The sequence below is a fragment of the Wyeomyia smithii genome, chromosome 1 (genome assembly GCF_029784165.1).
Source record: "Wyeomyia smithii strain HCP4-BCI-WySm-NY-G18 chromosome 1, ASM2978416v1, whole genome shotgun sequence".
Classification (NCBI taxonomy): Eukaryota; Metazoa; Arthropoda; class Insecta; order Diptera; family Culicidae; genus Wyeomyia; species Wyeomyia smithii.
Window position 1 is genome coordinate 28,039,293 of NC_073694.1, and position 27,668 is coordinate 28,066,960.

General features: G+C 42.1%; 5 protein-coding genes across 9 annotated transcripts; 2 read left to right on the forward strand and 3 right to left on the reverse strand.

Annotated features, from left to right (window-relative positions):
- Positions 1-1,137: 1,137 nt before the first annotated feature.
- On the reverse strand, positions 1,138-3,069 carry LOC129716668 (uncharacterized). Its single transcript, XM_055666502.1, has one exon. It carries the CDS (start codon positions 3,067-3,069, stop codon positions 1,138-1,140), a length of 1,932 nt encoding a protein of 643 aa, XP_055522477.1.
- Positions 3,070-3,363: 294 nt separating this feature from the next.
- Positions 3,364-6,435, reverse strand: LOC129716669 (uncharacterized). Its single transcript, XM_055666504.1, has one exon. It carries the CDS (start codon positions 6,433-6,435, stop codon positions 3,364-3,366), a length of 3,072 nt encoding a protein of 1,023 aa, XP_055522479.1.
- Positions 6,436-8,979: 2,544 nt separating this feature from the next.
- LOC129729181 (titin) lies at positions 8,980-15,116 on the forward strand. Its single transcript, XM_055687675.1, has 5 exons — positions 8,980-9,231; positions 9,290-9,457; positions 9,520-12,161; positions 12,217-14,492; positions 14,553-15,116. The coding sequence occupies exons 1-5, from the start codon at positions 9,189-9,191 to the stop codon at positions 14,767-14,769; spliced, it is 5,346 nt and encodes a 1,781-aa protein (XP_055543650.1). The 5' UTR covers positions 8,980-9,188; the 3' UTR covers positions 14,770-15,116.
- A 2,414-nt stretch (positions 15,117-17,530) lies between these two features.
- On the forward strand, positions 17,531-20,853 carry LOC129729201 (ATP synthase lipid-binding protein, mitochondrial). 5 transcript variants are annotated; one of them, XM_055687692.1, is made up of 4 exons: positions 17,531-17,602; positions 18,238-18,331; positions 18,997-19,201; positions 19,732-20,853. In XM_055687692.1, the coding sequence occupies exons 2-4, from the start codon at positions 18,284-18,286 to the stop codon at positions 19,893-19,895; spliced, it is 417 nt and encodes a 138-aa protein (XP_055543667.1). In that variant the 5' UTR covers positions 17,531-17,602; positions 18,238-18,283; the 3' UTR covers positions 19,896-20,853. The 5 variants fall into 5 exon arrangements, with proteins under 5 accessions (XP_055543667.1, XP_055543675.1, XP_055543686.1 ...); XM_055687700.1 differs by having other exon boundaries at positions 17,585-17,629; XM_055687711.1 differs by having other exon boundaries at positions 17,595-17,781.
- Positions 20,854-22,085: 1,232 nt separating this feature from the next.
- LOC129729191 (60S ribosomal protein L15) lies at positions 22,086-23,447 on the reverse strand. The gene is made up of 3 exons (XM_055687685.1): positions 23,330-23,447; positions 22,625-22,959; positions 22,086-22,445 (listed from the first exon to the last, which is right to left on the reverse strand). Exons 2-3 carry the CDS (start codon positions 22,931-22,933, stop codon positions 22,140-22,142), a joined length of 615 nt encoding a protein of 204 aa, XP_055543660.1. The 5' UTR covers positions 22,934-22,959; positions 23,330-23,447; the 3' UTR covers positions 22,086-22,139.
- Positions 23,448-27,668: the final 4,221 nt, after the last annotated feature.

Consider the following 27,668-nt stretch of genomic DNA (forward strand, 5'->3'; position numbering starts at 1 on the left):
GCTCACTTCGGCGTAAGATCCTGCCCCTGCGTTGAATTGCTTGACGGCTTCTTTGTAGTCGATTCCTTTCGTCACTCTGATTCTGGTGATTTCTTTTTCGGCTAGGTAGACTGGGCATTTCCTGCTGGAAGGTCCATGTTCTCCTTTGCAATTAAGGCAGTAGGGCTTATTCTTGCATTCCTCATCAAAGTCATGCACTTTCGAACAGTTTCGGCATCGAGCGGCAGCTTTGCAACGATTTTTAGTATGTCCATATTTGTAGCACGTGAAACAAATCGTCGGCTCAGGAATAAACACTCGAGATTTAATTCTCAGTGGACCAACCTTGATGACTTCCGGGATGGTGGTGCCCTCGATAGTTAGGACCACCGTAAGGAGGTTTTGTTTCTTTCCATCTACGAGCCCAGTGAATCGTTTGGCAGCAATAACTCCTTGGCTTTTAAACTCTTCCACTAATTCAGTTTCGCTCATCTTTACGATTTCACGACAGGTAATAACACAGCGTCTCTAATTGAGTGTTGGGTGTAAAATCACAGAGACGGCCACGCTCGGTTGTCCCACATCTTGTTTCAGTTCTTTTAATGCAAGAAGTTTTCGCACTTGTTCCGGGTTTCGCACTCGCAATACAAATCTTTTCCCATCATTCTCCGTAGTTGCTCCTTCAATCTCCTCAACGCAGGCTTCCAGACATTTTCCGACCAAGAAGGGGTTTAGTTCCGCTCTGTCGTCAGCTTCCAGTTGCAGAATGTTAAGTTGACCAAATTTATTATTATACATCCACTGAGGCACAGTTCCAATCTCAGGATATTGGCTACCTGGATCCCAGCACGCCGCCGCCGCCATCAGTTGTGTTCTCTTTTTGCACTTCCTATTCGCTGTATGTAGTCTGTTACTTTTCTATTCGAGAAATATACAGCGATGGTTGACAAAATCACAAAATATTGCAGGTAAATGCTACACTAGCAAAATAACTTTGACGAACAATCCGAAAAACAAGCCTGTATCGATTGAATGCCAAGCATCGACAGTCTAATAAATGCTGCCGCATCTGTTGCTCTTTTATATCATTCCGCAGTGCTAAAGTATACAAAGGGGCGTGGCTGAATCTAACACCGCTGTTTACCTACTGCGACGCAATTAGTGGATATAAAGCGTTCGCTCGCTGCCACTCTGTCGCTTCAGTTCGAACAGGTTGGACTGAACATTCTCCCCCAGGCAAGAAGTGGAAATTGCAGAAGTAGACTCATTATCAGCTATCGACAAAGGCGCAAGTTTGTGTATCGGCCTTTGAAACGTACCCGTTTTTGTCTGGACATCAACCACTCTTACCAAATCGTCGGCTCCAGGATAAACCTTCACAACACGTCCTAGTCTCCAGCATTGAGGGGGAAGATTATCTTCCTTTAGCACGACAATCATTCCAGGTCGAATGTTATTCCTTTTGTTGGTCCACTTTCCACTTACTTGCAGCTCGGTGACATATTCCTTAGACCATCGCTTCCAAAAGTGTTCGCGCAACTGCTGTATGCGCTGCCAGTGCGATAGTCGATTGGTCGGAAGATGCATCAATGATAGTTCGGAAATAGCCAAAAGTGGACGGTTTATGATGAAATGTCCAGGAGTTAGCACTTCCGGTTCCATTGGGTCGCTTGATAAGGAATACAATGGTCTCGGATTCAGTATTGCTTCAATCTGACATAACAGGGTGGAAAGTCCGAAGAGTGTCAATGGAGTGAATTGATACACTTTCTTTAGTACTGTCTTTACGCTCTTCACTCCAGCTTCCCAAAGCCCACCAAAGTGTGGCGCGTTTGGGGGTATCGTTCTCCAGTCAATCTGCTTCGCTTGACAGTACTCGAAGATCTTGTTCTGGGTGGCTTCCTCCTTGAAGAGTAGATACAGATCCCGCAAAGCAGATCTTGCACCGATGAAATTTGTTCCGTTGTCGCTGAACACTTCCTTCGGAAAGCCTCGCCGGGATACGAAGCGCTGAAATGAGGCCAGGAATGAATCTGCTGACAAATTATCCACTGCTTCCAGGTGCATGGCCTTCGTGACCATGCATACAAAGACACAGATGTAACCCTTTATTGAAGTGGCTTTCCGTCCAGGTTGCTTCACGTAGATTGGACCCGCAAAGTCAAGTCCAACTCTCTCAAAGGCTGGTGCAGAGGTGACACGGTATGACGGCAAATCCCCCATTTGTTGATCGATCGTAGTAGGCTGCATTCGGAAGCAAGTGACACAACCTCTCAACACCTTTCTGATGGTAGATCTTGCGTTGATCAACAAAAACTGTTGTCGTAGAAGATATTGAACGCTGCTGCATCCAGTGTGGAGATTCTCGCGATGTATATCGGCGATTAAACCACGAACGATGGGACTCTTGTCAGGTAATATCAACTGATGTTTCACTTCGAATGGTAGATCAGAATGGCTAAGTCGACCACCCACTCGCAGTAGATCATTGTGCAGAAACGGTTCCAAGTTATTTAGACGATGGTTGAACTCTCCTGACCTAATGCACTCGATCTCCTTGGAGAACTCCTGATGCTGGACAGCTCCAACGATAAAATGCGATGCCGTTCGAAGTTCTGGTAAGGTGAGGTACGCTGAAAGCAACCGGTCTTCTTTCTTCTTTCTAGTATTCGATGTGAAGCGTAGCACGTATGCCAAAATCCGCTGCGTTTTCCGGAAGGAGCTATACTTTGTCAAGAGTGGGAATTCTTTGTAGTTCATCACTGGCAAAGCTGCCAGCTGTACCCTCAACTCCGGAATCTCGACATCCGTAAGAGTAATTGGTTCCTCTTCTAGGTAGTCGACGGTACGTAAAAAGTGAGGTCCATTCCACCAGATGTCATTTTCTGCTAATTCCTTGGCAGCTCGTCCTCGTGACACACTGTCCGCTGGATTCTGGTCGGTTCGAACGTACTTCCAGACAATATGCTTGTGGGACGTAATCTCTGCAACTCTGCGGCGAACAAACACTTGAAGACTATCAAGTGGCTTTCGTAGCCATGCCAGTACAACCTGGCTATCAGACCACAATATCGTAGACGTGAAGTTCATTTCTAATGCTTCTTCAACCTTACTATTTAACCTTGTTAGAAGTCGAGCGGCTAGTAACTCTTTTCTTGGAATCGTCACAGGTGTGATCGGTGCTATTTTAGACTTCGCGCTGACTAGCCTCAATGATGCTCTGCCATCAGGAAAAATCGACCTCACGTATACGCAAGCACCGTATGCCTTCTGGGAGGCATCGGCGAACCCATGAAGCTCGTAGTGGATAGCTTCGCTCGATAGAACTTGGCGCGGAATCCGAATTTGCTCACAAGATGGCAGCGATGTCAAAACTCGCCATTACTACCACAGGAGAAATAAGACCAAGAGGATCGAAAATCTTGGTGATTTCGGACAGAACTTGATCTTCTCTGGAGATTGCGATCGGAACAGGAATTCATCAGTAGAAGGGTTCCACATTAAACCCAATGTTTTTATAATGTCGTTGATACCGCTGTCACCAAGTGAAACGCATCGCTCTCTGTCTTCATTGGGAATAGGATCCAAAAGGCTATCATCGTTGGAAGACCACTTGTGTAGATGCATCCCACCGGACTTCAGTAGGCCTATCAGTTGGTCCCGAAGTTCACACGCTTCTCCATAATCGTCGGAACCAAACAGTGCATCATCGATGTAGAAATTCCTTTCCACGATCATCGCTGCGAGAGGGAATCTGTGTCGTCCATCGCAAGCTAATTGAAGAAGAGCCCGCGTTGCCAAGAATGGGGCCGCCGCTGTACCATATGTCACTGTTGATAACTCGAGGACTCGCAGAGGATCTTGAGGGGACTTTCGCCAGAAAATCCGCTGTAATGGAGTGAAGGCGGGGTCGATCAGCATCTGACGATTCATTTTTGATACGTCTGCACTCAAAACGTATTGAAACTTTCGGAAGCGAAGAATTATGGACAGCAAATCGCTCTGCACTGTAGCACCGACCATCATCACGTCATTGAGTGATAATCCAAACACCTTGGCCGATGCGTTGAACACAACCCGACATTTGGTAGTCGTTTTTGAGGGACGTAAAACAGCATGATGAGGAAGATAAAACTTCAATATTCCAGGGGGGTCATCATGCTCGTTGATCTCGTGGCAATGCCCAAGAGTCTCGTACTCATCCAAGAAGGCGTCGTACTGGACTTTCAAAGCTGGGTTACGTTGTAGCTTCGATTCTAACATGTAAAATCTCCGCAAGGCCATAGAACGAGAATCTGCCAGCTGGGGAGCGTTGTCCTTCAGCGGTAGATGGAGGATAAATCGACCACTGTCATCTCGACGATACGTTGCAGTGAAGTGTGCTTCGCACTGCTCCTTCTCGCTCGAAGGAACCATCTCTGGTGAAACGCTTTCCACTTCCCAAAATTTATGCATAAGCTCTTCCATTGGATCGACGCTAACAGCGCAGGAGTTCATCGCAAGGTTTGAACAGGACCTCTCGAGCAGCTTACCACCCACTAACCATCCCAGTTGGGAGTCATGAAGGCTAGGTAGGTCGTCGTTTAGTTTTAAGCATCCTGGTTTCATTATATCGTAGAACCAGTCCATGCCAATAAGCAAATCAATTTGGCTGGGTTCATGGAACGACGGATCAGCCAGTTTTAGACCTTGTGGCAGTTCCCAATTGTCCAAATTTATCTTCACCGATGGAATGCGACCGGTGATTTTCGGTGAGACCAAGCAATTCACGAGGAATGAGTAGTCATTACATCTAGAGCGGACATTTATGGTGCATTTCTGTTTTATGGTTGATCTCACACTGCCAATGCCTGTTATCGGGACACTTACTTCTTCCACTTTAATCCCAAGAGTAGCGACCAGTGATTGCGTTACAAAACTCACTTGGGATCCGCAGTCTAACAGGGCTTTGCACAAACGAGAGCGCTGATGTTGATCATCCACTTGAACAAGGGCGGTTTGTAAGATCACCTGACTCGCCAAATTCATCGGGTTGTTAGTGTGTACTGCCGTAACCAATGGCTGGGCCTCCGGTTTCTTATTGGACTCCGGTGCTTTACTGGAACCAGGAACTCCAATCGCAGAATTTGGGTTAGACTGCGAATGCTTCTCTTCACTGCTCTCACTCGAAGGCCTCGTCGAGCTGGCATTGCCCTCCAAGTGCAACAATGTGTGATGTTTCTTGTTGCACCTAAAGCAAGACTTCTTCGATGGACAGTTCTTCACGCTGTGTCCACGCCTCAAGCAGTTAAAACAGATGTTCCTCTCTTTAACTTTGGACAGCCGTTCACTCGTGGAAAGGCTGTTAAACGACGAACACTTGAACGTAGGATGTCTTTCTTCACACATCTCACAATGTGGATCCGATGTCGAAGAGGCCGTTGCGGTGTTGGCCTTCGAAACTGCAGATTTTCCTGTTAGTTGTTTCGCTGTTCCTCGCTGGGACCGAGATTCTTCGTTTGAACCCTGACATCTCTCCAGAACTGAGACGCGGTCCTTCAAAAACTTGATGGTGTTTTCGTAGGTGGGAAGCTCGCCTCGCTTTATTGTTGATTCCCACTCTTTCTTCGTTGTCGCATCCAAAGAACGAGCGACAAGATGAACGACAATTAGCTCCGACACACCTGTGAATTGCTGGTTGAGGAACTTGAGATTCTCCACGTGACCGCTAATAGTTTCGACCAGTGTTCTCAGATCGGCATAATCATCCTTCGGTATTTTCTTTGTTCCGAGTAAGCCAGCGATGTGAATATCGATCATTCGCCTTTTATCCTCGAAACGCTCCTCTAAAAGTTTCCAGGCGTGTTCGTAGTTCCCGTCGCTAATCGTCTTCACATCGATAAGCCCCATTGCGTCACCAACGAGAGCCTTCTCAAGATGGTACAGCTTTATGCGTGGTGCTTCGTTGGTACGGTCCACGGCGTCGCGAAACATGATTTTCAATTTTTCCCAGTTCTCGTATCTTCCGTCAAACGTGGGAATCGCACGAGGAAGGGACTGCTGGATTACCACCGGTTGCTGATTCCCAGCGACTGGGGCCATTTGTTGGAGCTGATTCTGTGGAGGTGCTGTCAGATTCCTGAGCCAGGTTTCGAGAATAGTTGATACCTCTTCATGTAACGTTTCAAAACTCAAGTACTTTGCATCCTGCTCTTCTCGTTTGTTGATTGGAAGACTGGCCACAACTTGCTGATGTAACTGATGATATTCGGTGTATGCGGTTTCTACCTTCTTGATATAGACCTTTACTTGAGCAGGAGTTAGTTCAGTCTGATCCGCTTCGGCTCGAGCCAAGATGTTTTTGATTCGAGTGACATTTCCTTGAGCCATTCCACGCATGTGGACCAGCGTATTCAATGCAGCTTCTGCCTCTTCATTGCCCTTATTGGTTTTGGCTGGCGTATGCAACGTCCTCATTTTCACACTTCACTTTTAGTCTCTTTGATTGTTTAACTTTCACTTATGAGTTCTTTGAGTGTTTTTAGCGTTGTTTCACTTTCAATCTCCGTGTTTGCCTCCGACCTCCAACATCCATCCCACACTCCGATGTAACAGTTCGCAATCGCCGGGTGACGAATCAAAAGATGAACCGAATACGCTCACGGTTGAGTATCCGGCTCGAAGGACCAAAAAATATGTTGGGGTTGCAGTGGACTGTGACTGCGCCGGTCGGTAAACGTTGCTTGCGTTCCCAGCGGGAACCAAGCCGGATGGGAGCAGGACCCTTTCGTTCCTTCCCAGGAGGGCAACTAGATTGGCCGGACTCCTTTGATCGGCTTCGCCGTGACGTGATTGGCCTGGACTAGCCCACTTGGCTAGCAGCAATCAAACTCGAAGATATGAGCCTTGAAAAAGACTCTCAAAAAACTCTTCAATTTCAATTAACTCTTACGGGTGGAGACGGAGGACAGAATGTTCGGCGGTCGGGCGCAAACACAGAACTACTGTTTACACGAATTTATTCATTTTTCTCTTCTTCTTATTCTTAATATCTATTCTTCGCGTTAAAGTTCTTCGCGGTGACGCAACTTTTGCCCACCGATGCTACTGCTACTGCAGCTACTATTATTGCTGCTATTGTTCTCCTTTCACTGTCTGCTTTCTACTGTTTTTCGTATCGCGGTTGGAAAAATACTAATAAATGCTACCGCATCTGTTGCTTTTTTATATCATTCCGCAGTGCTAAAGTATACAAAGGGGCGGGGCTGAATCTCACACCACTGTTTACCTACTGCGACGCAATTAGTGGATATAAAGCGTTCGCTCGCTGCCACTCTGTCGCGTCAGTTCGAACAGGTTGGACTGAACAATCTATTAGCACAGAAGTAAATGGAATCCACCTGGCGGCAGTAACGTGTCGAATTTTTACAGTGTAGAGACCAAAAATCATTCGTAGTTTTGTCAAAGTGCAAGTTAATTAGAAAACTCGCGAAAAAAACCTCGTAAAAATTCGCATAAAAACCTGAATGTATGATTTTGAATGAAAAATGAATAGCTCGTGCAATATTTTGTAGATATTGCACGAGCTATTCATTTTTTTTTCAAGAAATGTTAAAAAAACTGTATATTAGAGAAATGACCAAAACGAATAACAATGCAGCAATGCAAAATCATACAGCTCGGCCGGTTTGATGTTGACAGTTGCCTGAACGGTGAGTGCCTTGCCATTTCTCTAATATAAGTTTTCTCTAGTCAGCTTATACACCAGAGAGACGCCGAGACACTCACTGTTAAGGCAACTATCAACATCAAAACGGAAAACGGCAATGCAAAATTATACAGCTCGCTAGTTTTGATGTTGACAGTTGCCTTAACGGTGAGTGCCTTGTCATTTCTCTAGCGAATTTCTTTATTCCACTGTGTGCGGGCAAAACTGCCGAGGAATAATAAAACGTCATCGCCATTTAAGACGCAAGTAAGAAAGAGATGCCAGATAATTGTTTACGAACTTAGCATGTGCGGTGGTGGGTTGAAGCTGGAAAATTTCACAGTGCGCTTCGGGCAGCATGGCAGGTCAAAACTGGGTCAAAATCGAGCGAATAAAGAAGGGTTTTGACAGCAGTTAGTGCGCTTCTAGGTCAAAACGAGGTGAGCTGGTGGAATAAAGAAATTCGCTATAATATATAGGTTCACTAGCTTTCTCTACTGCAGTGAAATATTTCTCTTTTGCATTGCTAACGCCCTCTTGTCTGTTTTCACATTCCTAGCCCTCTTTGAGCATCAGCGAGAACTAGGAATGTGATATATCAGCCCTCCAAGTATGATGACAGTTCTACAAGGTATGCTATTCACGTCGATGCATTAGTATTAGTGATCGTTATGAACTTTTTCCAATTTTGTATAAAATTTGAAATGATTTTGCATTTTAAACTAAACTTATAAAACATACTTTCCTGAAAAGTTATAGAAATGATGTTGAAACATGTTTTATTTGTGGGGAATACCTAAACTTGCTGCGGTTTAGGTAAAATATGCTATTTTTCATCAATTTGCCGGTAACCTTTTTGCACTTTTCGTTTTTTTATTGTACTCTAATAGCGCTTCTAAATTGAGTCGCTTATGTTTCATACAGTAACAAAAGTCATGAGCTATGACAATGACTAAGATTATGCTCCAACTATTAGAAATATAGCATTTTTATATATTTTATTTCGACATATTGTCGCAATTTTTCACACTAAATCTAAATTAATATCAATTTCTAGTGTGTTTCAACTGGAGATTCACTCTCCAATTAAAAAAATCAAATATAAAACAACACAAAACGAGAAATTTCCGAAAATGTTCCGAATTCCATACAAAAAACGGATATTTTCATAACGAGATTTGTTTGTGTGCGTGGATAGATGAAAATGTGGCATACCTTGTATAACTGTCATCATACTTGGATATCAGCCGGCTCCCCGCAGCAGACGGAAAAGCGCGCAAACGATAGAAGATTTGACAGCTGCTATGTTTAACACTCATCACAAAGCACAACACAAACAGAGTTGACGCTCTTGCTTTTTAGTTGTAAATATTTCTCTCGCGTTGTTGATCAAGTCCAATTTTCCTCTTTCAGATTGTGAAAAATGCGACAAAATTTGGTGCTAGGTGTGAGGATGTGAATGAATAAGCTTTAGCCGATAAATTCTTCGAGTTTCAAGCAAGAACATAAGACTGCCTTCAGGATGGAAGTGATTATGCACTCAGAAATCGCTCGAGTGGTTTTGGGTAGGTTCCTACTCGATTTTTATTTTGAACATGTTTTTTCTAATTGGATTCATCGCAGCATATCTGTACGGACAGAAGCTGGACCGGGTGGCGGAGACGTTTTGTCACGCTAGCCCGTACCTGAGGGAGGAACGGAATTTACTGCGCCGGGGTTATCGACCGGCGATGTACACTAGCCTGAAGTTGACGGATTTGTTTCGCGAGTACAGTGAAATTCAAATTAAACGTGGGTGTTTTTCTTAATGTAGGTATGGCTTGAAATCTGTATTAACGACTTCTGTTTTGCAGTGAAAAACTTTGTGGATAAGTTCTGCGAAGAACTTAACATGCAGAGTGATTGGACGTTAATGCGCAAAATAGACATTTTGCTGTCAGTGGTGCAAAAACGTCTCATAAAGAAGCAGAAGGACAATTTGGTAAAGGATGTCAGTGAGGGAGGAGCAAGCGCTAAAAGACGCAAACGAGGGATTCCATCACGACCACAATCAATGGCTAGTAGCAGTACTCCAGAAACGAGTGAACCGAAAACCAAACGAATCTGTGTTGACCGATCGTTCATAGTACTGAACGAATCTGTCGCCGAGGAGGATAGAAATATATCCAATCTGTCGCACATTTCGCCGATTAAGGATGACAATTCAAGTCGCTGCTCGGATCTGGGCGGAGACGTAGAGGACGAAGGAGAGGATGCCAAACCGGAGGAAAATGTTGTTCAGCGCAAGGATGAGGTGGAAATTGATGAAAATGAGCTTGAGCTTAGAAAGTTTCCTCCGATAGATCTGTTTTCCCAGACACTGCTAGAGAACGAGAGCTATCCGGAAAAAATTGCGGATTTAATCAACAAAGGTTTGGAGACCTCGTTGAATCAGCAACAGGATCCGAAAGAGGGAATGTCTGCTTCTGTCCAGGCGAGAGAAGAGGACACCAGCAGGGAGCAGAAAAATGACCAACTTTTTAATTTTAACTTCGACGAAATAATCTCGAATATTGTAAATAGCGCAGTCAAAGATCCCGTGTTCGATGATATCATCGGTGATATAAGTTCGAAAGCGAATCAGATAACCGAAAGCGGTAAAGAAAACGAAGTGGACGAACTATCCGCCGAGGGTGTATCGGAAACACCGTTGAAGGCACGACTGAGAAGAACTTGTAAGAAGAATTACAGCTTTGTTGCTTCAGCGAGAAAGTCCGCCAAAAAGGTGAATGTTATTTCAGATGTCCCTTTCTCGGGAGCACTTCCACCGGTAGTTGTCAATGCCGTTCAACCTGTAGCGGTTGGAAATGAAGCAATCCAGGCCGCCGTTTCTTCTACCGAGCCTGATGAGCCAGCCATTGCACCGGTTTCGACTACACAGTTTTACGTGATTCAACCAGACAACACAACTAAGCTGATGGACATTAATCAACTACAATTTCCAATGCAACAGCCGCTCAATGTTGCGCATCCTACGACTTCAATGACGACCCAGTCGCAGGCAACCCTAGTGCCCATTACGGGGACAGGCATTCCTGAGAACACCTACTATATAAATATTCCCAATTATTATTTGGACAACAGCTTACAGCTGCCATTGGCGCTCAACAGCTATCAATCTGGGACAGGAGCTGGCACCGAACAGTTTGTTAGTAATTCTGCAATTTCTATTGTGTCGGATGCCACCCCTAGCCCGGATAAATTCCTAATTTTTCATGCCACCACATCGTCAACCGCTAGCAGCACCAACACAGCCACGTTTACCACCAGTCAGGCACCATCGATTTCAATAACAACAACGAAAGCCACCATCGATAGCATTTGCGCAACCTTTGCTCCTATTCAGGCAAAACCGGAGATCAAAAATACACCCCAAAACGCCCTCTCTACCAATCCGGACAGTCGCAGTGCCTCAACACCCAGCCGGAAAGCTGCTCACATTCGTATTCTCAACTTCCACACCCCAGCAAAACAGTCACAACCAGTTTCAACTCCGGGTTCAGCTCCGGCTTCCGTGGATCACCGCATATCTTATCCTTCGCGAATTGCTCCCAAGCTAGAACCCATCGACGAAAACCAATCACAGCCTGAAGATCCCCTAAGTACTTCATGCGTTTCCCAAATCACTTTAGCAGGTGACTGGGATTCCGTGCACGGCATCGGAGCGATCACTACTGCTGGAAGTGTCCAGTCTAGCGCCAGCTCCGTTTTGAATACTCCACGAGTGTCGAAGGATCCTCGAAGTTGTGTTCGAGTTCTGTCCCGATCGGCAAGCGAGGATGGCGACAAACCACCGCCCAGTCCTCCGGCACTGCTTCAGACCAGCTCCGTTCCTCCGATGGTCGAGATTCCCGTCTCGCCAACAACCTGCAGGAAGTCCTCGTGCTCGTCTGCCCCGATCAGTACGATCGATATGGACGAATGGCGTCGTATCCGTTCCGTTTCGAAATTTAACTTTGATCAACATTTGCGACAGGTTGAAGAACAAAGACAGCTACAGGCTAAGGGTTTGAAAATTTCTAAACCACAGCGGAAAAAGGTTAATCCACGTAAGAAAACGGTAGCAAAAAGAGCGAAGAAAACTAGCAAGGTAAAGGCAGAAAATGCCAACGAATCAGCAGAAACCACTATCGAAACCGATATGTCACTTACCGACATACACGGTCAGATGTTGGAAGATGCACTGGCTTCTGCAAAAAAGGTTACCCCTAGTGGTAAAACTCCGGCCAAAACTCCAAGCACAAAGGGCCGGAAGCAAGTGAAAGTGTCACCAGCATCCGATAAACAAGAATTGGAAGAGGATGAGGAACAGCAGCAGCCAAAAAGTAAAATCTACGTGAAGATAACTACACCGAGAAAGCGAACTCCGGCTAAACGATACGAACCAGCTCTGAAGACTATCCCAGGCAGCAAATCGGCACGTAAGAGACGTTCGAGTAGCAGTCCCAAGAAAAAGGTTAGCTCTTTTTGAATATTACTGTTACTTTCACATTAAGAAATGATTTTTTTAGGTCGCTCCAAAAAAAGAAATTAAATCAAACGCTCAGAAAACTGCCAAGGATGAGCCAAAAAACGAACCAAAACCCGTGCCGGAAGAACCACCCCCAGCCACTCCTGAAGGCGAGTCTCCCAAAACGATAAAAGACCACCCGAAAGTGCAAGCGAAAAAATCTAGTCCACAGAAAGAGGAACACGCACAGCCACCGTCCGACGCAGTCGAAATGGCCACTGATCCTCCGCCGGAGGAAACCTCAGAGCAAAAATCTTTTCAACTACCCTCGGATTGTTCGCTGGGATCGTCGTTGCTACTGCAAACACCTTTTAAAACAGATTTGGCTAACTTTCCAATCACTCCACGGTTCCTCATTCCGGAGCAACTGCAGGACACTCCAATGACCAAAATTATGCGTGACCTGAAGGGAATCGAAGCTAGTTCGTCCATGACGAAGTCGTGTGAAATTCAAACACCCAACTTTCCCATTACTCCCGGGTTGAACAGCACTCCCAAGTCGATCAATTCTGTTAGTCCACATAGTAACACCGGTCTCAGCTCCCGAAGAACGGACTATTCATCCGGTAGCTCGTACTATAAACCTGACGAATCCGAAGATCTGGATAAGAAACTGGAGGCAATGCTTCATGGGGATAGGATAAAGCGAATCACGAAAGAAGTCGTTAGCAGTACTGCCATTACGAGTGAGCCAGAGCTAATAGAGGTTCCGGTTACCAATGAAGCTATAAAAGTTATAGAGGAATCCGTTGCAAGCGTCCCAATAGTTAATGAAACGCCAGCTTCCAGCACTGTTTCAGATCCGCCACCGCCGGCTGAAACCATAGTTGAATTGAATTCATCTAGTTCGGATTCTAGCACCAGTTCAGATTCTTCTTCAGACTCCAGCAGTGGTGAAAGCTCTCCCGAAAATACTCCATGTAAAACGTCTCCGGTTACTAGTGTAAGTCCGAAGAAAAAAACCTCACCAAGTTTACCAACGGCACCCAGCACTAGCGAAACCAATCGCCTACAGCAGCAGCAGGCAGAACTGGAGGCCAAAAAGCAACGAACGATTGCTCGCATTAAAACCTCTATCGTCGTCCCGCCACCGAAAAAGGTGGAACGAAAATTCACAGGTGCCCCTGGTTTCCGAGCACGGAAAGTAGTTGTCACCCGTAAGGAACAGATTTTGAACCGTATTTCAGCAAAAATAAACAAACCACCTTCTTCGCCTGCCGCACGTCCTCCGTTGGTTCTAAAAGTTCCCCAAGCTGTGCCGTACCAAACAAGATCTACATCGGCCTCCGCGAAGCGGAAGAATCCAACCCCTCGTAAAATTATCCAGCTTCATGAAGCAATCAGTCCACCAAAGAAGCCTTCGCCAAAGCGGAAAGCGCGGCCACCACAATTGCCAACAGCCAAAAAGCCAGAACCTTCCACCAAGGTTCCCACTGTCAAAAAAATCGACCAATTAATTGAAGGTACGTACGAAAACGAAAATCTCACTCGACTGTGCTACACTCCTGATCATGAGGCAGTGCCTAGTGTCGAAGCCGATCTCCAGGGACACAAAAAGCAAGTTTACTCCTTCCGGAGCCCAGAACGAGGCAAGAGCGAAAAGTGCGACCTACAAATAACCCCCGATTCTAACAAAGAAAATCACTCACTGGAAGCTCCAACCCAAACTAAAATAGAACCGGCCGACCGATGCGTGGTGCAAAGCGATGATGACGAAGAAGAGGAAGACGATGAGGAACAGAACGCCTACGACGAGTGTTCCTTCAAAGCGATCGGCGAAGATTCGTCCACCGGCTGCTATTTCCATTTCGTTTACAACGAAAAACAAGCACCACGGGTTAGCGAGAATCGAAACCAATTAATTAAAAAATGCAATGTCGTTCTCGACAGTCAAAAAATATGTCTAGACGCTCGAGAACCAATTCCTCTGTTCGAACAGCAGCCAAAGAAGGCACCTTCCAGCCCGAAAAAAGTGGCCTCTACCGTTAAATCGACTGTCGCGAAGAAAGCACCTAACAAACCGGTTGAGGTCATTGCTCCAAACACGGCAGAAACTCAACCAACAAAGGCAGCAAATTCGGTGGAAACGCGACCAGTTGTACCGACTGTCAGAGCCAAATTCAACGTAATATCCGCGAATCGCTGTATAAAGCAACCGAGCACGTTAGGAAGCGCTGCACAGTATATGGCTTCCAAGGGCTGTAAGCTAGTGGCTTCCAGCCGGAGTGCGCCTTCATTACCGGTGAAGGATGCAACTGAAGTGACAGTACCGTACGGGTAGGTTGCTCTTGTTTCATTTCCTGTAATTCACTAATGATAATTTTAAACGTCCACCAGAATGCACTCCCCGAAGATGCCACTCAAGTTGGACATGAAGATGCGCCAACAGGCTCAACAGCAGCAACAACCGGCACCAGTTGGTTCCGCTGGTGATGCTAGTTCACAACCGTCACCTCCTCCTTCGCCCACGACGTCGGAAGATTCATCTCCAAAACTGAAGAAATTAATCCCCGAGTACGACATTGCTGAGGTGCTTACCCACATCCATGGGTAAAAAAAAACTTGCACCATCAGCTGCTGGTGGGCTGAAGTGTAAATATCGATTCTGTCTTTAATTTTAGTACAAAGTTGGGTTAGAAAAAAGAAAAACATTTGAGAGAGTCGACAGAATAGTATTTTATTGAGAAAAAATATAACTATTCTACCTTAACTACATACATTTATCGTTAAATTAAACATTGTCTCGTTGACTCATGAAATTTTTTGTCTCTTTTGTTTCATGGGGAATTTAAACTAGTTTTAGTCACGCAGAATTTCATTATTTTTCGCGTAGTTGACTTTCGCGTCGGCATACCTAGTATTAACGAATAAAAACGCCTCTATCATTTTAGTGCGCTGAGTCGAAGAAAAAAAAGTAAAAAAATCTCTCCACGAACGATCTTTTAGAAGAAGGCCATTTTTATATCAACTTTGAGCTCTCCAAGAGCTCTTAATCCCTTACACCAACTTACCTACTAGTCTGGTAAATTTACTGTCATTCTCTCCTAAGGACTAAAGTCGTTGCAGGAAGCCTTTGGCGGTGAATACCAGTGCGCTTTTCGAGTGTGATGATCTACCAGATGGACCAGATGTTTCCAAAACTTGTAGATACATCATCTGTTCAGGAGGCTTACGATTCAGTGAAACGCAGATCCGCACCTTATTTGTGCTCTATAGGACGCTGATCCTCCCAGTAGCACTCAATAGACATGAATCGTGGGCGTAAATCGATCGGCGAACGCTGATGCAAAACGGCAGGTTTCTGTATGCGCTTAGCACGCATGGTACAAGTGAACGGCAAAAATAATATTCAACAGATACCCGGATAGAGGCCGACGACTTCAAGCTCAAGGCCGAGTTTTATGGAGGCGTATTTGGGATTCGGCATAGGATACCTATGATCTGTCGATATAAAAGTAAAAGGAAGTAAGATGTGCAGACAGATAATCAATTTACCTAGAGCCTAAAAAACATTACCATTTGCCAAAGAATAGGTAGAAAAATGTGATTCTATTGAATATAGTTATGTATGTTTGAAAGTAATATGATCTTCTTAATTTTCCATGTTTTATTTATTTTTTACTTTAGTAAATTTCAAATATTTTTTCATCTATTTTCTTTATGGTTTTCAGACCTGCTTATTTTTCTTAAATTTTATTAATGTTTTTGATTTGTTGTTCAGCTTTATTTCGTAATGTTTTGTAATTTTTTTTTTATGTTTATATTTTTTTAATTCTGATTTCGTTTTTTTTTTCAAATTTTTCTTCAAAATTTGTACTTTTTTCATTTATTTCTATTTCTTGCGCTAATTGTTTTTTTTTTTTTTGTTAATACTTATACATATATTTTGAATTTTTTTCACTTCGCATATTTGTGATTATTTTTGCAGATTTGCAGTTATCTTTATTTTCTTATCGATGTTTCGTAAATTTTCGCTATGCTTGCCTCTGTATGTTTTTGTCTTCATTCATTATCATTTGTAACCTTTTTGATGATTTGTGCTAGAACCGAGTTTTAAAGAATGTCCCTTGTAATGACAAATCCCACCGCGCTGTTCAGGATTTCTATTACCCTTAGGAAAATTCGAAATGTCATAACAATGTGTACATGTGTGTGTTTGCTGGTGTGTGTGAACATCAAAGTGCAGAGGAAATGTCGGCATTTGCGCTGGATTAAGCTCCTAGCGACATCTGTTGCTATTGTTGTTGGTTGATTTTAACAATCATTTAATATTACTTCTTCGAAGCTAAGTATTATTAATGTAGCACAAAAAAAATGTTATTAATCGGTTATTTTCAGTAAAAGATGATCCTCAGAGGAATAGAATAGATTATTCTACAACATCAAACGACAAACAACTCACCCGACGCACCATCTGGTAGCAACTCGGACAAGCTTTGCAACTGTTTCCGGTCGACGGTCCGTACTAGTGTGCGTTCCGGTTGCAATCTGCGCACGTCCGTACACCAGAGCTGCCAGATTTTATTTTGACAAATCTGTATGCACCCGTAAAAAAATCTGTATTTTTCTGTATTTTGTTCGTGTGCCTACAAGTGCTCTGGTTTGGGATAATTGGGCTTGGCATCCAACCTCAAACTTCGCCTGAAACCGTAAAAAGGTTGGGTAAAATTCCTGAAAGAAAACTCAGGTCTATAACCGTGTTTTTTTTTGCTAGAAAGGCAATAGAATCCGGTATTTTTGTTCCAAAGCTTTCCCGCTTAGCCAAATGTCGAATGTCCAGAAGAAATCAAACAAAAGGAATTTCCCGCTTAGTAAATGCCAGACGCCCAGCGGAACTCGAGCAACCACGCTCGACGCCTGGGTTAGAATCCCAACGCTGACATAGGTGTCGATGGTTGTGGGGTGGCGTGATCCACCCACAACCAACCCAACAGGTCTAGGTTTAGTCCTAGCCGACACCGGGAGATTTTCTGAGGAGAAAAATCTCTGGGATCACGCATTCCATCGCATGAGGAAGTAAAGCCGTTGGCGCCGGTTTGTTGAACAGCGGGTCGTAAGTTATGGTCCTGGGTGGAGTCGCCTCCACCAGTGGCGGAATCAGATCGTCGGAAAATAAGCAAGAATAAAAAAAATCGATTGCTTAAATTCTGTACAAATCTGTAATAAAAATCAAAATTCTGTATAAATTCTGTATTCTGTATCATTTCTGTATCGTGGTCAAAAAATCTGTATAATACAGAGAAATCTGTATACTTGGCAGCCCTGCCGTACACACACGCGAGGACACGAACACCGCCAAACCGGCTCGTCACTTGAGGTTCGACTGTGCTGCAAATTTTCATCGACGTTCACTGTTCTTCGACCGAGTTGTCCGACCGCATTGTAGAGTGAGTAGCCTTTTAATTCGGTGTATGGTGAGAAGTAGGCTAGAGGAAAAATCAATTCTGCCGAGACATTGGGAGGAGTTTCCCATTTTCGGAGCAAATTTATTCCTTCCCGATGTTGGCTAAATTGTGTTTTGTTTTCCTGAAAGTGGACGCCGCTGGTTCTGGGAGCTGATAAACTGGCGAGTAGATTGTTTCCATGGCTGGGGCGCTTTTTCCCGGCAGTTCCAGCAGCAGCAAAAAGGGTCGCCATCTTATGCAAGAGATGTGTTGAAGATTCCGGCCGGGATCCGGTTGAAAAGTGACAAATTTATTAAAATGCTGGATATTGTTTATTGTTTGCTACTTATTTGATAGATTGCGCAACAATTAAGCTCACTAAAATAGTTTTTTAGCGCTAGAAAAGATCTACAGTGATTACGTATTCGATGAAACAGTGCATAGTTACGTAATGCAAAGCTGAAGTAGAAGATTGCTGCTGCTTTACAGCAAGTAACTGCAAGTGTATGTTCCTGCTTTGAACCGGCCTGAAAACATATTTATGAGCAAAGTTTATCAACGATTACCAGCCGGCGGTTCTCACTAGTTTACTAAATTGTTAGAAAATTAATGTCTAGACTGATTTTCTTTTCTAACAGATCTTTCGGAGGTACCAGATCGCCAATACCAGCAAATTAACTCAAAATGTTCGTCTCGTCAGCAGCTCGTTTTGCTCCAGTCGCCCGCAACTTGGTAAGTTCCGAATTGCCCTATAACTTCATCAGTTGATAGTGAAAACCGAGAGTGTGAAAACTTTTGTTACTTACATAATGGAGCGAGAAAAACTTTTAAACGTCGTGTTACAAGAGCAAGAAGAAATTGTTTGTTACATAATAGCAAATTTAAAGTTTAATCATTAGTTCTTTTGTTAATTGGTTTCATATCTATTTAGCTAGTGATGTAATTGTTAGCTCTGGTCATGTGTTAATGACTTTCAGATATTGTCCTGTCAAAGTTGAAACATTTTACTCAAAAGTTCGCTATTTTAACAATACGTCTGCATTTTTTCACCTACAAAATCTAATTGAAAAGCAGACAGTTCCAGAGTAAAGTTCACAAATCAGTTCTCAAATAAAAGTTTCGTTAAATTTTTAAAAATTTCTCAAAAAAATTTTTTTCAAATGGCGCTGCATAGGAGTGCTTCAATATAAAAATATACCTTACTAATACTATAAATTGTAGTCTACAAGTATCAATAAAATACAATCATACATCCTTTTGATTGATTTTAAAATAGTAAATTTTTTTTAGTAAAAAAACTTTTAAAGGTCTTTGCCTAGACTTTAGCTAGTTTGATATTTTAATTAATGTACTAAAAACTTTAAAATAATCTTTTTCCTTTCTCATTTCTCCCCCAGGTGCTTAATGGAACGAAAGCATACCTCCGACCATTGAGCAGTGCTATCATCAGCCAAAGCCAGACCTTGGCCGCACAGAACAGCACTCCCGTTGCTCTGCTGCCACAGGTTCGGTCATTCCAGACTTCACCGGTCACCCGGGATATTGATTCGGCCGCGAAGTTCATTGGTGCTGGTGCTGCCACCGTCGGAGTCGCTGGATCTGGTAAGCGTTTTGTCCTTGCTCCTCACGTTCATCTGTAGTTTGCATAATTTGTTATAATTTGTATAACCATCGCTAACTCATATCCTTCCCAAACAACTAACCTTAACCGTAAAACCAAGGCATAGGTATTGGTACTGTATTCGGGGCACTAATTACCGGATACGCTAGGAACCCATCCTTAAAGCAGCAGATGTTTTCATACGCAATCCTAGGCTTCGCTCTGGCCGAAGCAATGGGACTGTTTTGTTTGATGATCGCCTTCCTGATGCTGTTTGCATTCTAATAACCCTGCACGCACCTCAGTCCTTCCTGTTAGGCATAAGCTTTGTCCGTCCCTTAACACAAATCCAGCATTGTTTTTGTTTTTGCTTTTTAACACCGGTAGAGGTAAGACAATGCTTTTATGTAAAAAAGAGATTAAAACTATTCGGTTAGTTCCTATTTTAGTAAAATATAACAAAACCATTTTTTCTCGTTTTCTCTTTTTTCCTCAAAATTATTGCAAAACAAATCCGCCACTCAACAAACAGGTGCCGGTATCGGAACAGTATTCGGTTCTCTGATCATCGGCTACGCAAGAAACCCATCGCTGAAGCAGCAGCTGTTCTCCTACGCCATTCTGGGTTTCGCCCTGTCTGAGGCCATGGGTCTGTTCTGTTTGATGATGGCCTTCTTGCTGCTCTTCGCTTTCTAAGTCTACACAAAATTCTACAGCACGTTTTAAATGCTACTAAAGTAACATCAATATATAATTCGTAATGAGAAGAAAACAAAAAAACAGTAAAATCAATATTCTTCGAATTGCAACCAACCGAGGCATTGAAATTTAAAATCGAAATCCAACAAGAAAAAAAACGCAATAATAATTATTGTGACGTGGAAGCCTGCCACGCACCGTTTGACGGAGGGAGTTAATTGTTACATACTAGCCATGAAAAAATTATGATGAGTAAAAGTTAATTGTTACCCAAAACAAACCCACAACATCTAACGCGGAATAGAGAACATCAAGCTGCCATCACGACAAAATTTGCGCCCTACGTTCCCCCTCTACGAGATAACATCTTTTAATCGAATATCGCGAATAGACTACCAAACATAGCTAGAGAGTTAAGAGGGCGCGTGCGTTTTCATTCCATAATTGTTTCATGGATATTCCTAACAAGCTTAAAGTCACACCTCTGAACTTAACTAACCAATACGAATTAACATCAGACTATTCAGAATTAAGAGAAAAGAAAATGTTAGGCGAAAACTAAAAAAAGAAAAGCGAAGATGCTTTAAAACTGTAGATATTTGAACCGAATTCAACTTGCTACTCGAAACGCGCGAGACGATAGCTCGGAAGTTACCATCATTATCATCAGTTGGCGGAAAGAATTGCGGCTTGCAATCCATTCGGTTCGTCTCTTGCGCTAATTTGGGAGGATTACGTTAGGGACTAACACCACCCTCTTCTAGCCTGGTTAGATACGGGTGACAGGCATGCGTTCTTTCCCGTCCATCGGGGCTTCAACAACAACAACAACAACAAATGCTAAGAATTGCACTTTGAACAGCTGAGTTTATTGTATTAGTAGATGGGTGAACAACCGTATGGAATAAAAGAGCAACAGACTAGTTACAGGTACAAAAACCGAGGATAAGAAAAATGTGGGGTTTACTAATGATTGAAGCAACTTGAAAAAGAAATTACCGAATAACTTCTACGGAAGTTTGGAAGCAGATCACAATTTTTTGTATTTATTGTACAAGACATGATGATTGACAAGAAAACTGGATGTTGAATTCATTCTTAGCAATACTTTACGTCACAAGAGACGCCTAGTCCTTATGGTATGTTTAATTTTTACTTACAGTGAATTAATCCATTAGATTTCACTTTGATTGGGTGTATTCGAAGGTTAAGTATTTTATTTCATTGATTTCTGCTTTTTCAGTTTTCAGTTCATGATTAAAAGTCTTTCAAAATGATTAAACTGCTCTACTCTACTTTTACAGTCACGAAAGTGAACTGGTACTTTGAGAGACTGCAACGTTGCAATCAGAAGGTTGAAAACATAACACTGAATTTAGGTATGGTTCAATTACGTATTTTTCGAATAGAAGTCTAAACGGATACATATACATATCAGAAAAATTTTGTTTCAGTCAAAATATTTTAAATTGGACTATTCTCATGTTTGGGGATTAGACCAGGCCCGGATTCAAGGAGGGGCAAATGCCCCGGGCCTTCCGACACAAGGGTCCCCTTAGCCCTGGGCCAGACGTGGAGACCTTTTTTTTGCTCGTCACCTTCCAGCGAAACGTTGTCATTCCAAAATATTAAATTGTATTTTTTTTAAGAAAAAAGGGCTCCACGAAAATATCTGCCCCGGCACCTGAATTCGGACCTGGGAAATACTGAATACGAGGGGTTCATGTCAAGCTCAAGCCATTTATTGTGGGCATCTGTGCTGATAATTTTCATTTCACTCTTCTCACAGTCCACGTGACTGACACTTTACTCACCGAAATGTGACAAATCTTCGAGCAATAACTTTTAGAGTGAATGCTTGGATAGGGCCTTTCAGTTGGAGGAACAAGTTGTACGAAAGACAATAAAAAAAAACGATGTGGTTTGGGGCCCTATTACAGAAGTCAAGTCGACTCAACTCGTCAATGTATTTTAAATGAAACGTGTTGCTCATAGGAGCTTTGGTAATATGGGTCCTAAATCTGTTGGAAAAAAAATTATCCTTTAATTTTAAGCCTCTTCGAACTTCAGTTTAGCGAGTAGGTCGGCAATTTTGAAAGTCGTCAGGAGAGGTCGTGAGTGAAGTGGTTTTTCAATTAAACAGTGACGGTAAGTGTGAAATTAAGCTTGAACAAGAAAACCAGTTCGTCATTTTCATCATTCTTATATTGATCTGTTCACAGCAAAAAATGATCAAACATCTTAACGATAACGACGCATGTGCAGACGGTTGCGGCGACGCCAGCACGCCCGACGCGATCCACCGATGGTTTGGGCATACCGGTATCCCTTGCCCAATCCGCGGCTGCTCTTGCCGGCCGAGGTAAGACCGCGCAATTCACGGTGCTTGTGAACGGCATTGCAGATCCAGTTGACCTTAGCGTCACGACGGATAGCGTTATGGGCGGTATCGACCATAATCACCTCGTAGTACTTGTAGGCGGCATCTTGGGCAACCCAGTAGGAGTTCAGCACACGCAGACCTCCCAAACGACGACCAACACGTTCCTGCGAAAAAAGAATAGCAAATTAGCACATTTCATGTTAGATGTGATAGCATAAATTAGTTTAATCAAGTCAGACATCCAAGGAAGATAAAGCCTTCATTGTTAATCTCAGTGTGAATGTTATGATTAAACTTCATCATTTGATTTACTCAACTCCTAGTTGAAATAGAAAAAACTTACCTCAGCAACGGACTGCAGACAGCGGTAGGGCTTCAGCTGGTTAACACCCTGGCTTTTGGGCTTACCGTAGGTACAACCTTTGGCAACTGGGCGTTTACGACCACCACGGCGCACACGCACCCGGAAGATCGAGAATCCTTGCTTGGCTTTGTAGCCCAGGCGACGAGCCTTATCCGGTCGGGACGGTCTGGGGGCACGGTGGAACTTGGTCAGCTGGCGGTACTGCCAGACACGAACTCGCAGCAGATAGCGCATGACATCGCTCTGCTTCTTGCGGTACAATTCCTGTACGTAACGATACGCTCCCATCTTGAGTGAATGAGTGAGGATAGACCCTAGCAACGAAATCAAACATTGGATTTTGATCAGAAGTCACATCATCGGTCTATCTCACTGCCTCTCGAGGGTCGCATTTTACTGCGAGCTCTCGAGGTGATAGCAGTTGGGGAGTGCCGAAACGAAACCATTCTGAACTGCAATGGAACCGAAAATTAGCTATGTATTTGAGCAAATGAAGGACGATTTTTTTTAATGAATAAGTTCTCGCTTGTCGTCAGAAGCATGAGGTTTCCGATTCATTCCTGTGCAGTGCACTTCAGAGGGGTGCATGGCCATGCTTGACTTCATCATGTAGACAAGGAGAAAAATCGTTCCACGTAGCACGAACTGAATTTCGAGTTGGCGTTAACTAGTTGCAATACTCACCACTATCCTGAAATAGAAATAAAAGCAAGAAATTAAAATACTGTTGATAGTTTATTAGTAATAAAAATGGCTGCCGTCAACACGCGGTTTTCAATATCTCAATTGTAAACTTTTACTTTTACGAATTATCACTTCATTTCCCACTTGTTTAACACAAACATCAATACGCTTTATCGTTATAAAAGTTTTCCATTAATTCAAACATAATTAGCTCTTTTTCTAGTAAAAACATTACACCGCAGAATAAAACACAACCTACCTCCGGAAAGTTTCGATGACAAAAAGAAAGAGGAAGTTCTTTGGCGTGTGTGGAAACTTCGTCGACTTCGAAGCTGCGCCGAATAAGGAGAAAGTGACATTTGACAGCGGAGAAGGATTCTGATGTGCACTGACAACTATAATGTTGTTTTTTTTTAACGAAAATTGTAGGAAGCGAGAAAGAGCTCCAGCGCGAGGGTGAGTTCAATAAAATTCGCGTTGACATTTGTTTGGTTTTTGCGTGCGAAAAAGAAGGAAGGAAATATTTTTGCTTTTGTCATCACCCAAGTATAGATGACAGTTCTAAAAGGTATGCTATTCACCTCGATGCATTAGTATTAGTGATCGTTATGAACTTTTTCCAATTTTGTATGAAATTTGAAATGATTTTGCATTTTAAACATACTTATAAAACATACTTTCCTAAAAAGTTATAGAAATGATGTTGAAACATGTTTTATTTGTGGGGAATACATAAACATGCTGCGGTTCAGGTAAAATATGCTGTTTTTCATCAATTTGCCGGTAACCTTTTTGCACTTTTCGTTTTTTTCTTGTACTCTAATAGCGCTTCTAAATAGAGTCGCTTATGTTTCATACAGTAACAAAAGTCATGAGCTATGACAATGACTGAGATTATGCTCCAACTATTAGAAATATAGCATTTTTATATATTTTATTTCGACATATTGTCGCAATTTCTCACACTAAATCTAAATTAATATCAATTTCTAGTGTGTTTCAACTGGAGATGCACTCTCCAACTAAAAAAATCAGATATAAAAAAACATAAAACGAGAAAATTTTCAAAAATGTTCTGAATTCCATACAAAACGCGAAATTTTTCATAACGAGATTTGTTTGTGTGCGTTGATAGACAAAAATGTAGCATACCTTGTAGAACTGTCATCATACTTGGGTCATCACGCACATTTTGACAGTTACATATGAGAGTTCACATAAGTGCGAACAGCCTTCAAAAGCTTTTTCAATGCGAATAAACCGAATTATTTTGATTTTTGAAAAGGTTAGAAACTAGTTTGGAAATGTTTATTCACGTTAATGGTGTTGCTGATATTTGTCTGGTTTTTGCATGTGAAGAGATGGAAGGCATTATTTCGCTCTTGTCACATTAGATATGAGAGTGCGCGTAGGGATGGGCGAACGAGCTGTTTATATGAACCGTTTTTCAGAAAAAAGCGAAGGAACGAACGGCGTGAACCCATGAAAGTTTACCGAGAAAACATAACCCAATGGCATCGCGCCATGTTTCAAGGGCTAACATCTCAGCGTATGTGTAAACGAGATAGCATATCACCGCAACTTTTCATACAGCTTTATGTCAATGAACATTTTTTATTATTGTAACCATAAAAACCTGAATTAATCCACCTAGTGGTGCAGAAACCTTTGTTATACTAACTACCTATTACTTTACACTTACTAGACCAGTAAACCACAAATCCAAATATACCAACGTAAATCCAATAATGAATGAAACGAATTTAAAAGATAGTTTTCAGAGAATGAACCAAATACGATCATTGAATTAAAGCTTGACGTGGGTTCCGCAAATATTATGGATGTTTTCACTGGAGTACATGAGTGTTATTTTTCGATCACAAACCAATTTTTTAATGCTAGTTAAAAGGAAAAATCGCAAGGCCTAGAATTATGAATCAGCATCTTATATTTTTTACGAATTGAAGCAAATTTCTACAAACCTGTTTTCGAAAAATTATAATTCAGAATTATACAGAAAAAAAACTATTCATGAAAGTTGTCAATTTATTTCTATCTCAAATGCATTATCTGAAAATGAAGGTTTTTTACGTCATTTGTGAATTTTGGATTTTCAGAGTGTAGTCGAGAACATTATTCTTTTCGAAGGTCTAGGCTGTATGATAAAATTCGAAATGAAGACTTTATAAAACTCACTGCGATAACGAGAAGCGGAATAACATGGATACTCTGTTTGCACTTAGTCCTTAATTAGAAGTTTTCACCTGCGCACACTAAAAAACGTGTATAGCCATGTAAAGTTGTTTCAGTTTCATCCAAACTGTAAATCATCGCATCTCGATGTTCACAATTTCTCAACACTTTTTCCTTGTTTTGCCAATTACGTCCACCATCAACTGTAGATTCCTGGTCACGAGTGAAAAGTATATTCAGGATTGAATTTAAAACACAGAATAAGTGTTCAACTGAAAAGTTTTCCAGCTGTTCAAAACGTAGCATTGCAAACGGGTGGCACTAAAATATTCGTACGTAAATAGGTCTATACATCTTTGGTAAAGCTTTTCAAAATATCTGCATCGCTAATTGTGTTACATTTGAACACTGTGAGATTAGATTTTGCTACAATGTTTGGCTCTCGAAAGCTGTAGAATTTATTCTTCGCAAATCTGGGTTCAACGTACAATTTAATATATATTTTAAAGAAAGTGAGGACGGAAGCTTCGCAAGGCAGAATAGGAGCTAAGTAAGCATTACGGTTTCCTCCAAATTCCAATTCAAATTTTTAAGAAAAAGCCAAAGGGTATTTTTTTACACCAATAAAACCGCACTACGAAGAGTGTAAAAATTATGCAAAGTTGTCGAAGATTGTTGTTTTCTTTTGAGAAATAAATAGTGATACGAAAAAACAACATAAAGGGATACAAAAGAAGAGAAAGCAGGGAGAGAGAGATGAATTATCCAAAAAGTAAAATATCCCATGTCTGAAATATACTTCGGTCAAATTTTTACATTTCAAGCTACACTTAGTATCATTTTTAAAGAGCTCTAGGGCGTTCATTTGAGCATGCGAACATTAAAATCGGAATATGCGTTCTGTAAAATGAGCGCTTATTTTGTATTTTTTTTGCTTCGATTTTAATATACTATACATATAAACAACATATTTACACATACATACATACAGGCACACATACACATACATACAGAAATTGTTCAGTTCGTCGATCTGAGTCGATTGGTGTATAACATATGGCTCTCCATGCCATCCATTTTGCCTTAAAAGGTAAACACCCTATGTTAAAAAATACTCTATGATTAATATCTTAAAATCTAAGCCAATAATCAAAAATCCACTCGGTAGCATTCTGGGGGAGCACAGTAGCTTTCATTTGCATATAAAATCGTCAAAATCGGATATTGCGTTCTATAAGAAAGGTGCGTAAGTATTTTGCGGCACATACATACAGACAACATACATACACACACACACATACACACACACACACACATACACACGAACCGACATTGCTCAGTTCGTCGAGCTGAGTCGAATGGAATATACGGTTCGGCCCTCCGGGCCTTGGATCGATTTTGCGTTTTTCGAACGATTTTATAACCTTTGTTTAGTATAACAAAGGTAAAACATGGAATTTTTACTGTAAGCTCACAAACGGGCGCAATTTGTCATTACCATGTTTTAAAAACGTTTTTTGTTGTTTAATCTACCACAGACAATATTTTTTTAAAAATTTTTGCATAGTTTCGTGAATTAAAGCACAATTTTTAGTAATCGGAAACCATTCACTTCTCCTCAGATGTATTCCTTTTTTTTGTAAGATTTGGACCACTGCGACCATTATTTTTATCTTTTGCGGTGAGGCGTATTTCTTGGACACCAGAAACATTTTCGTGCAAAAAAAAATATTAGCTCTTCTCTTTAGATTTCATTGAAGAGGAGAACTTAGCAGAAATGGTCATGTTCATTTTTTTTACGTAGATTTCTTTTTTTTTCAAAAAACGATAAAAATACTGAACACGACTGAATGGCCCGAATACCACGCAATATGGGTATTTTCGGAACTTGGATGAACCCACACAACATCTTGAATTCATTGATGGTGATTTGCGGTTTCTGGAAAATAGCCCTGAATGGCCACCCCATATAGACCATTTTACGAGACGTTTCTGAGCTCAATTCATAAATGAAATTTTGATAGAAAGCTCGGAACCACTGACAGCAACATCATCATCAGCAGGATCCGTGACACCTGTCAGTCCGTAAAATGGTCTATTCAATTATCTACGGAACCGCGATGATTCCCAGAGACGTGCAATCACC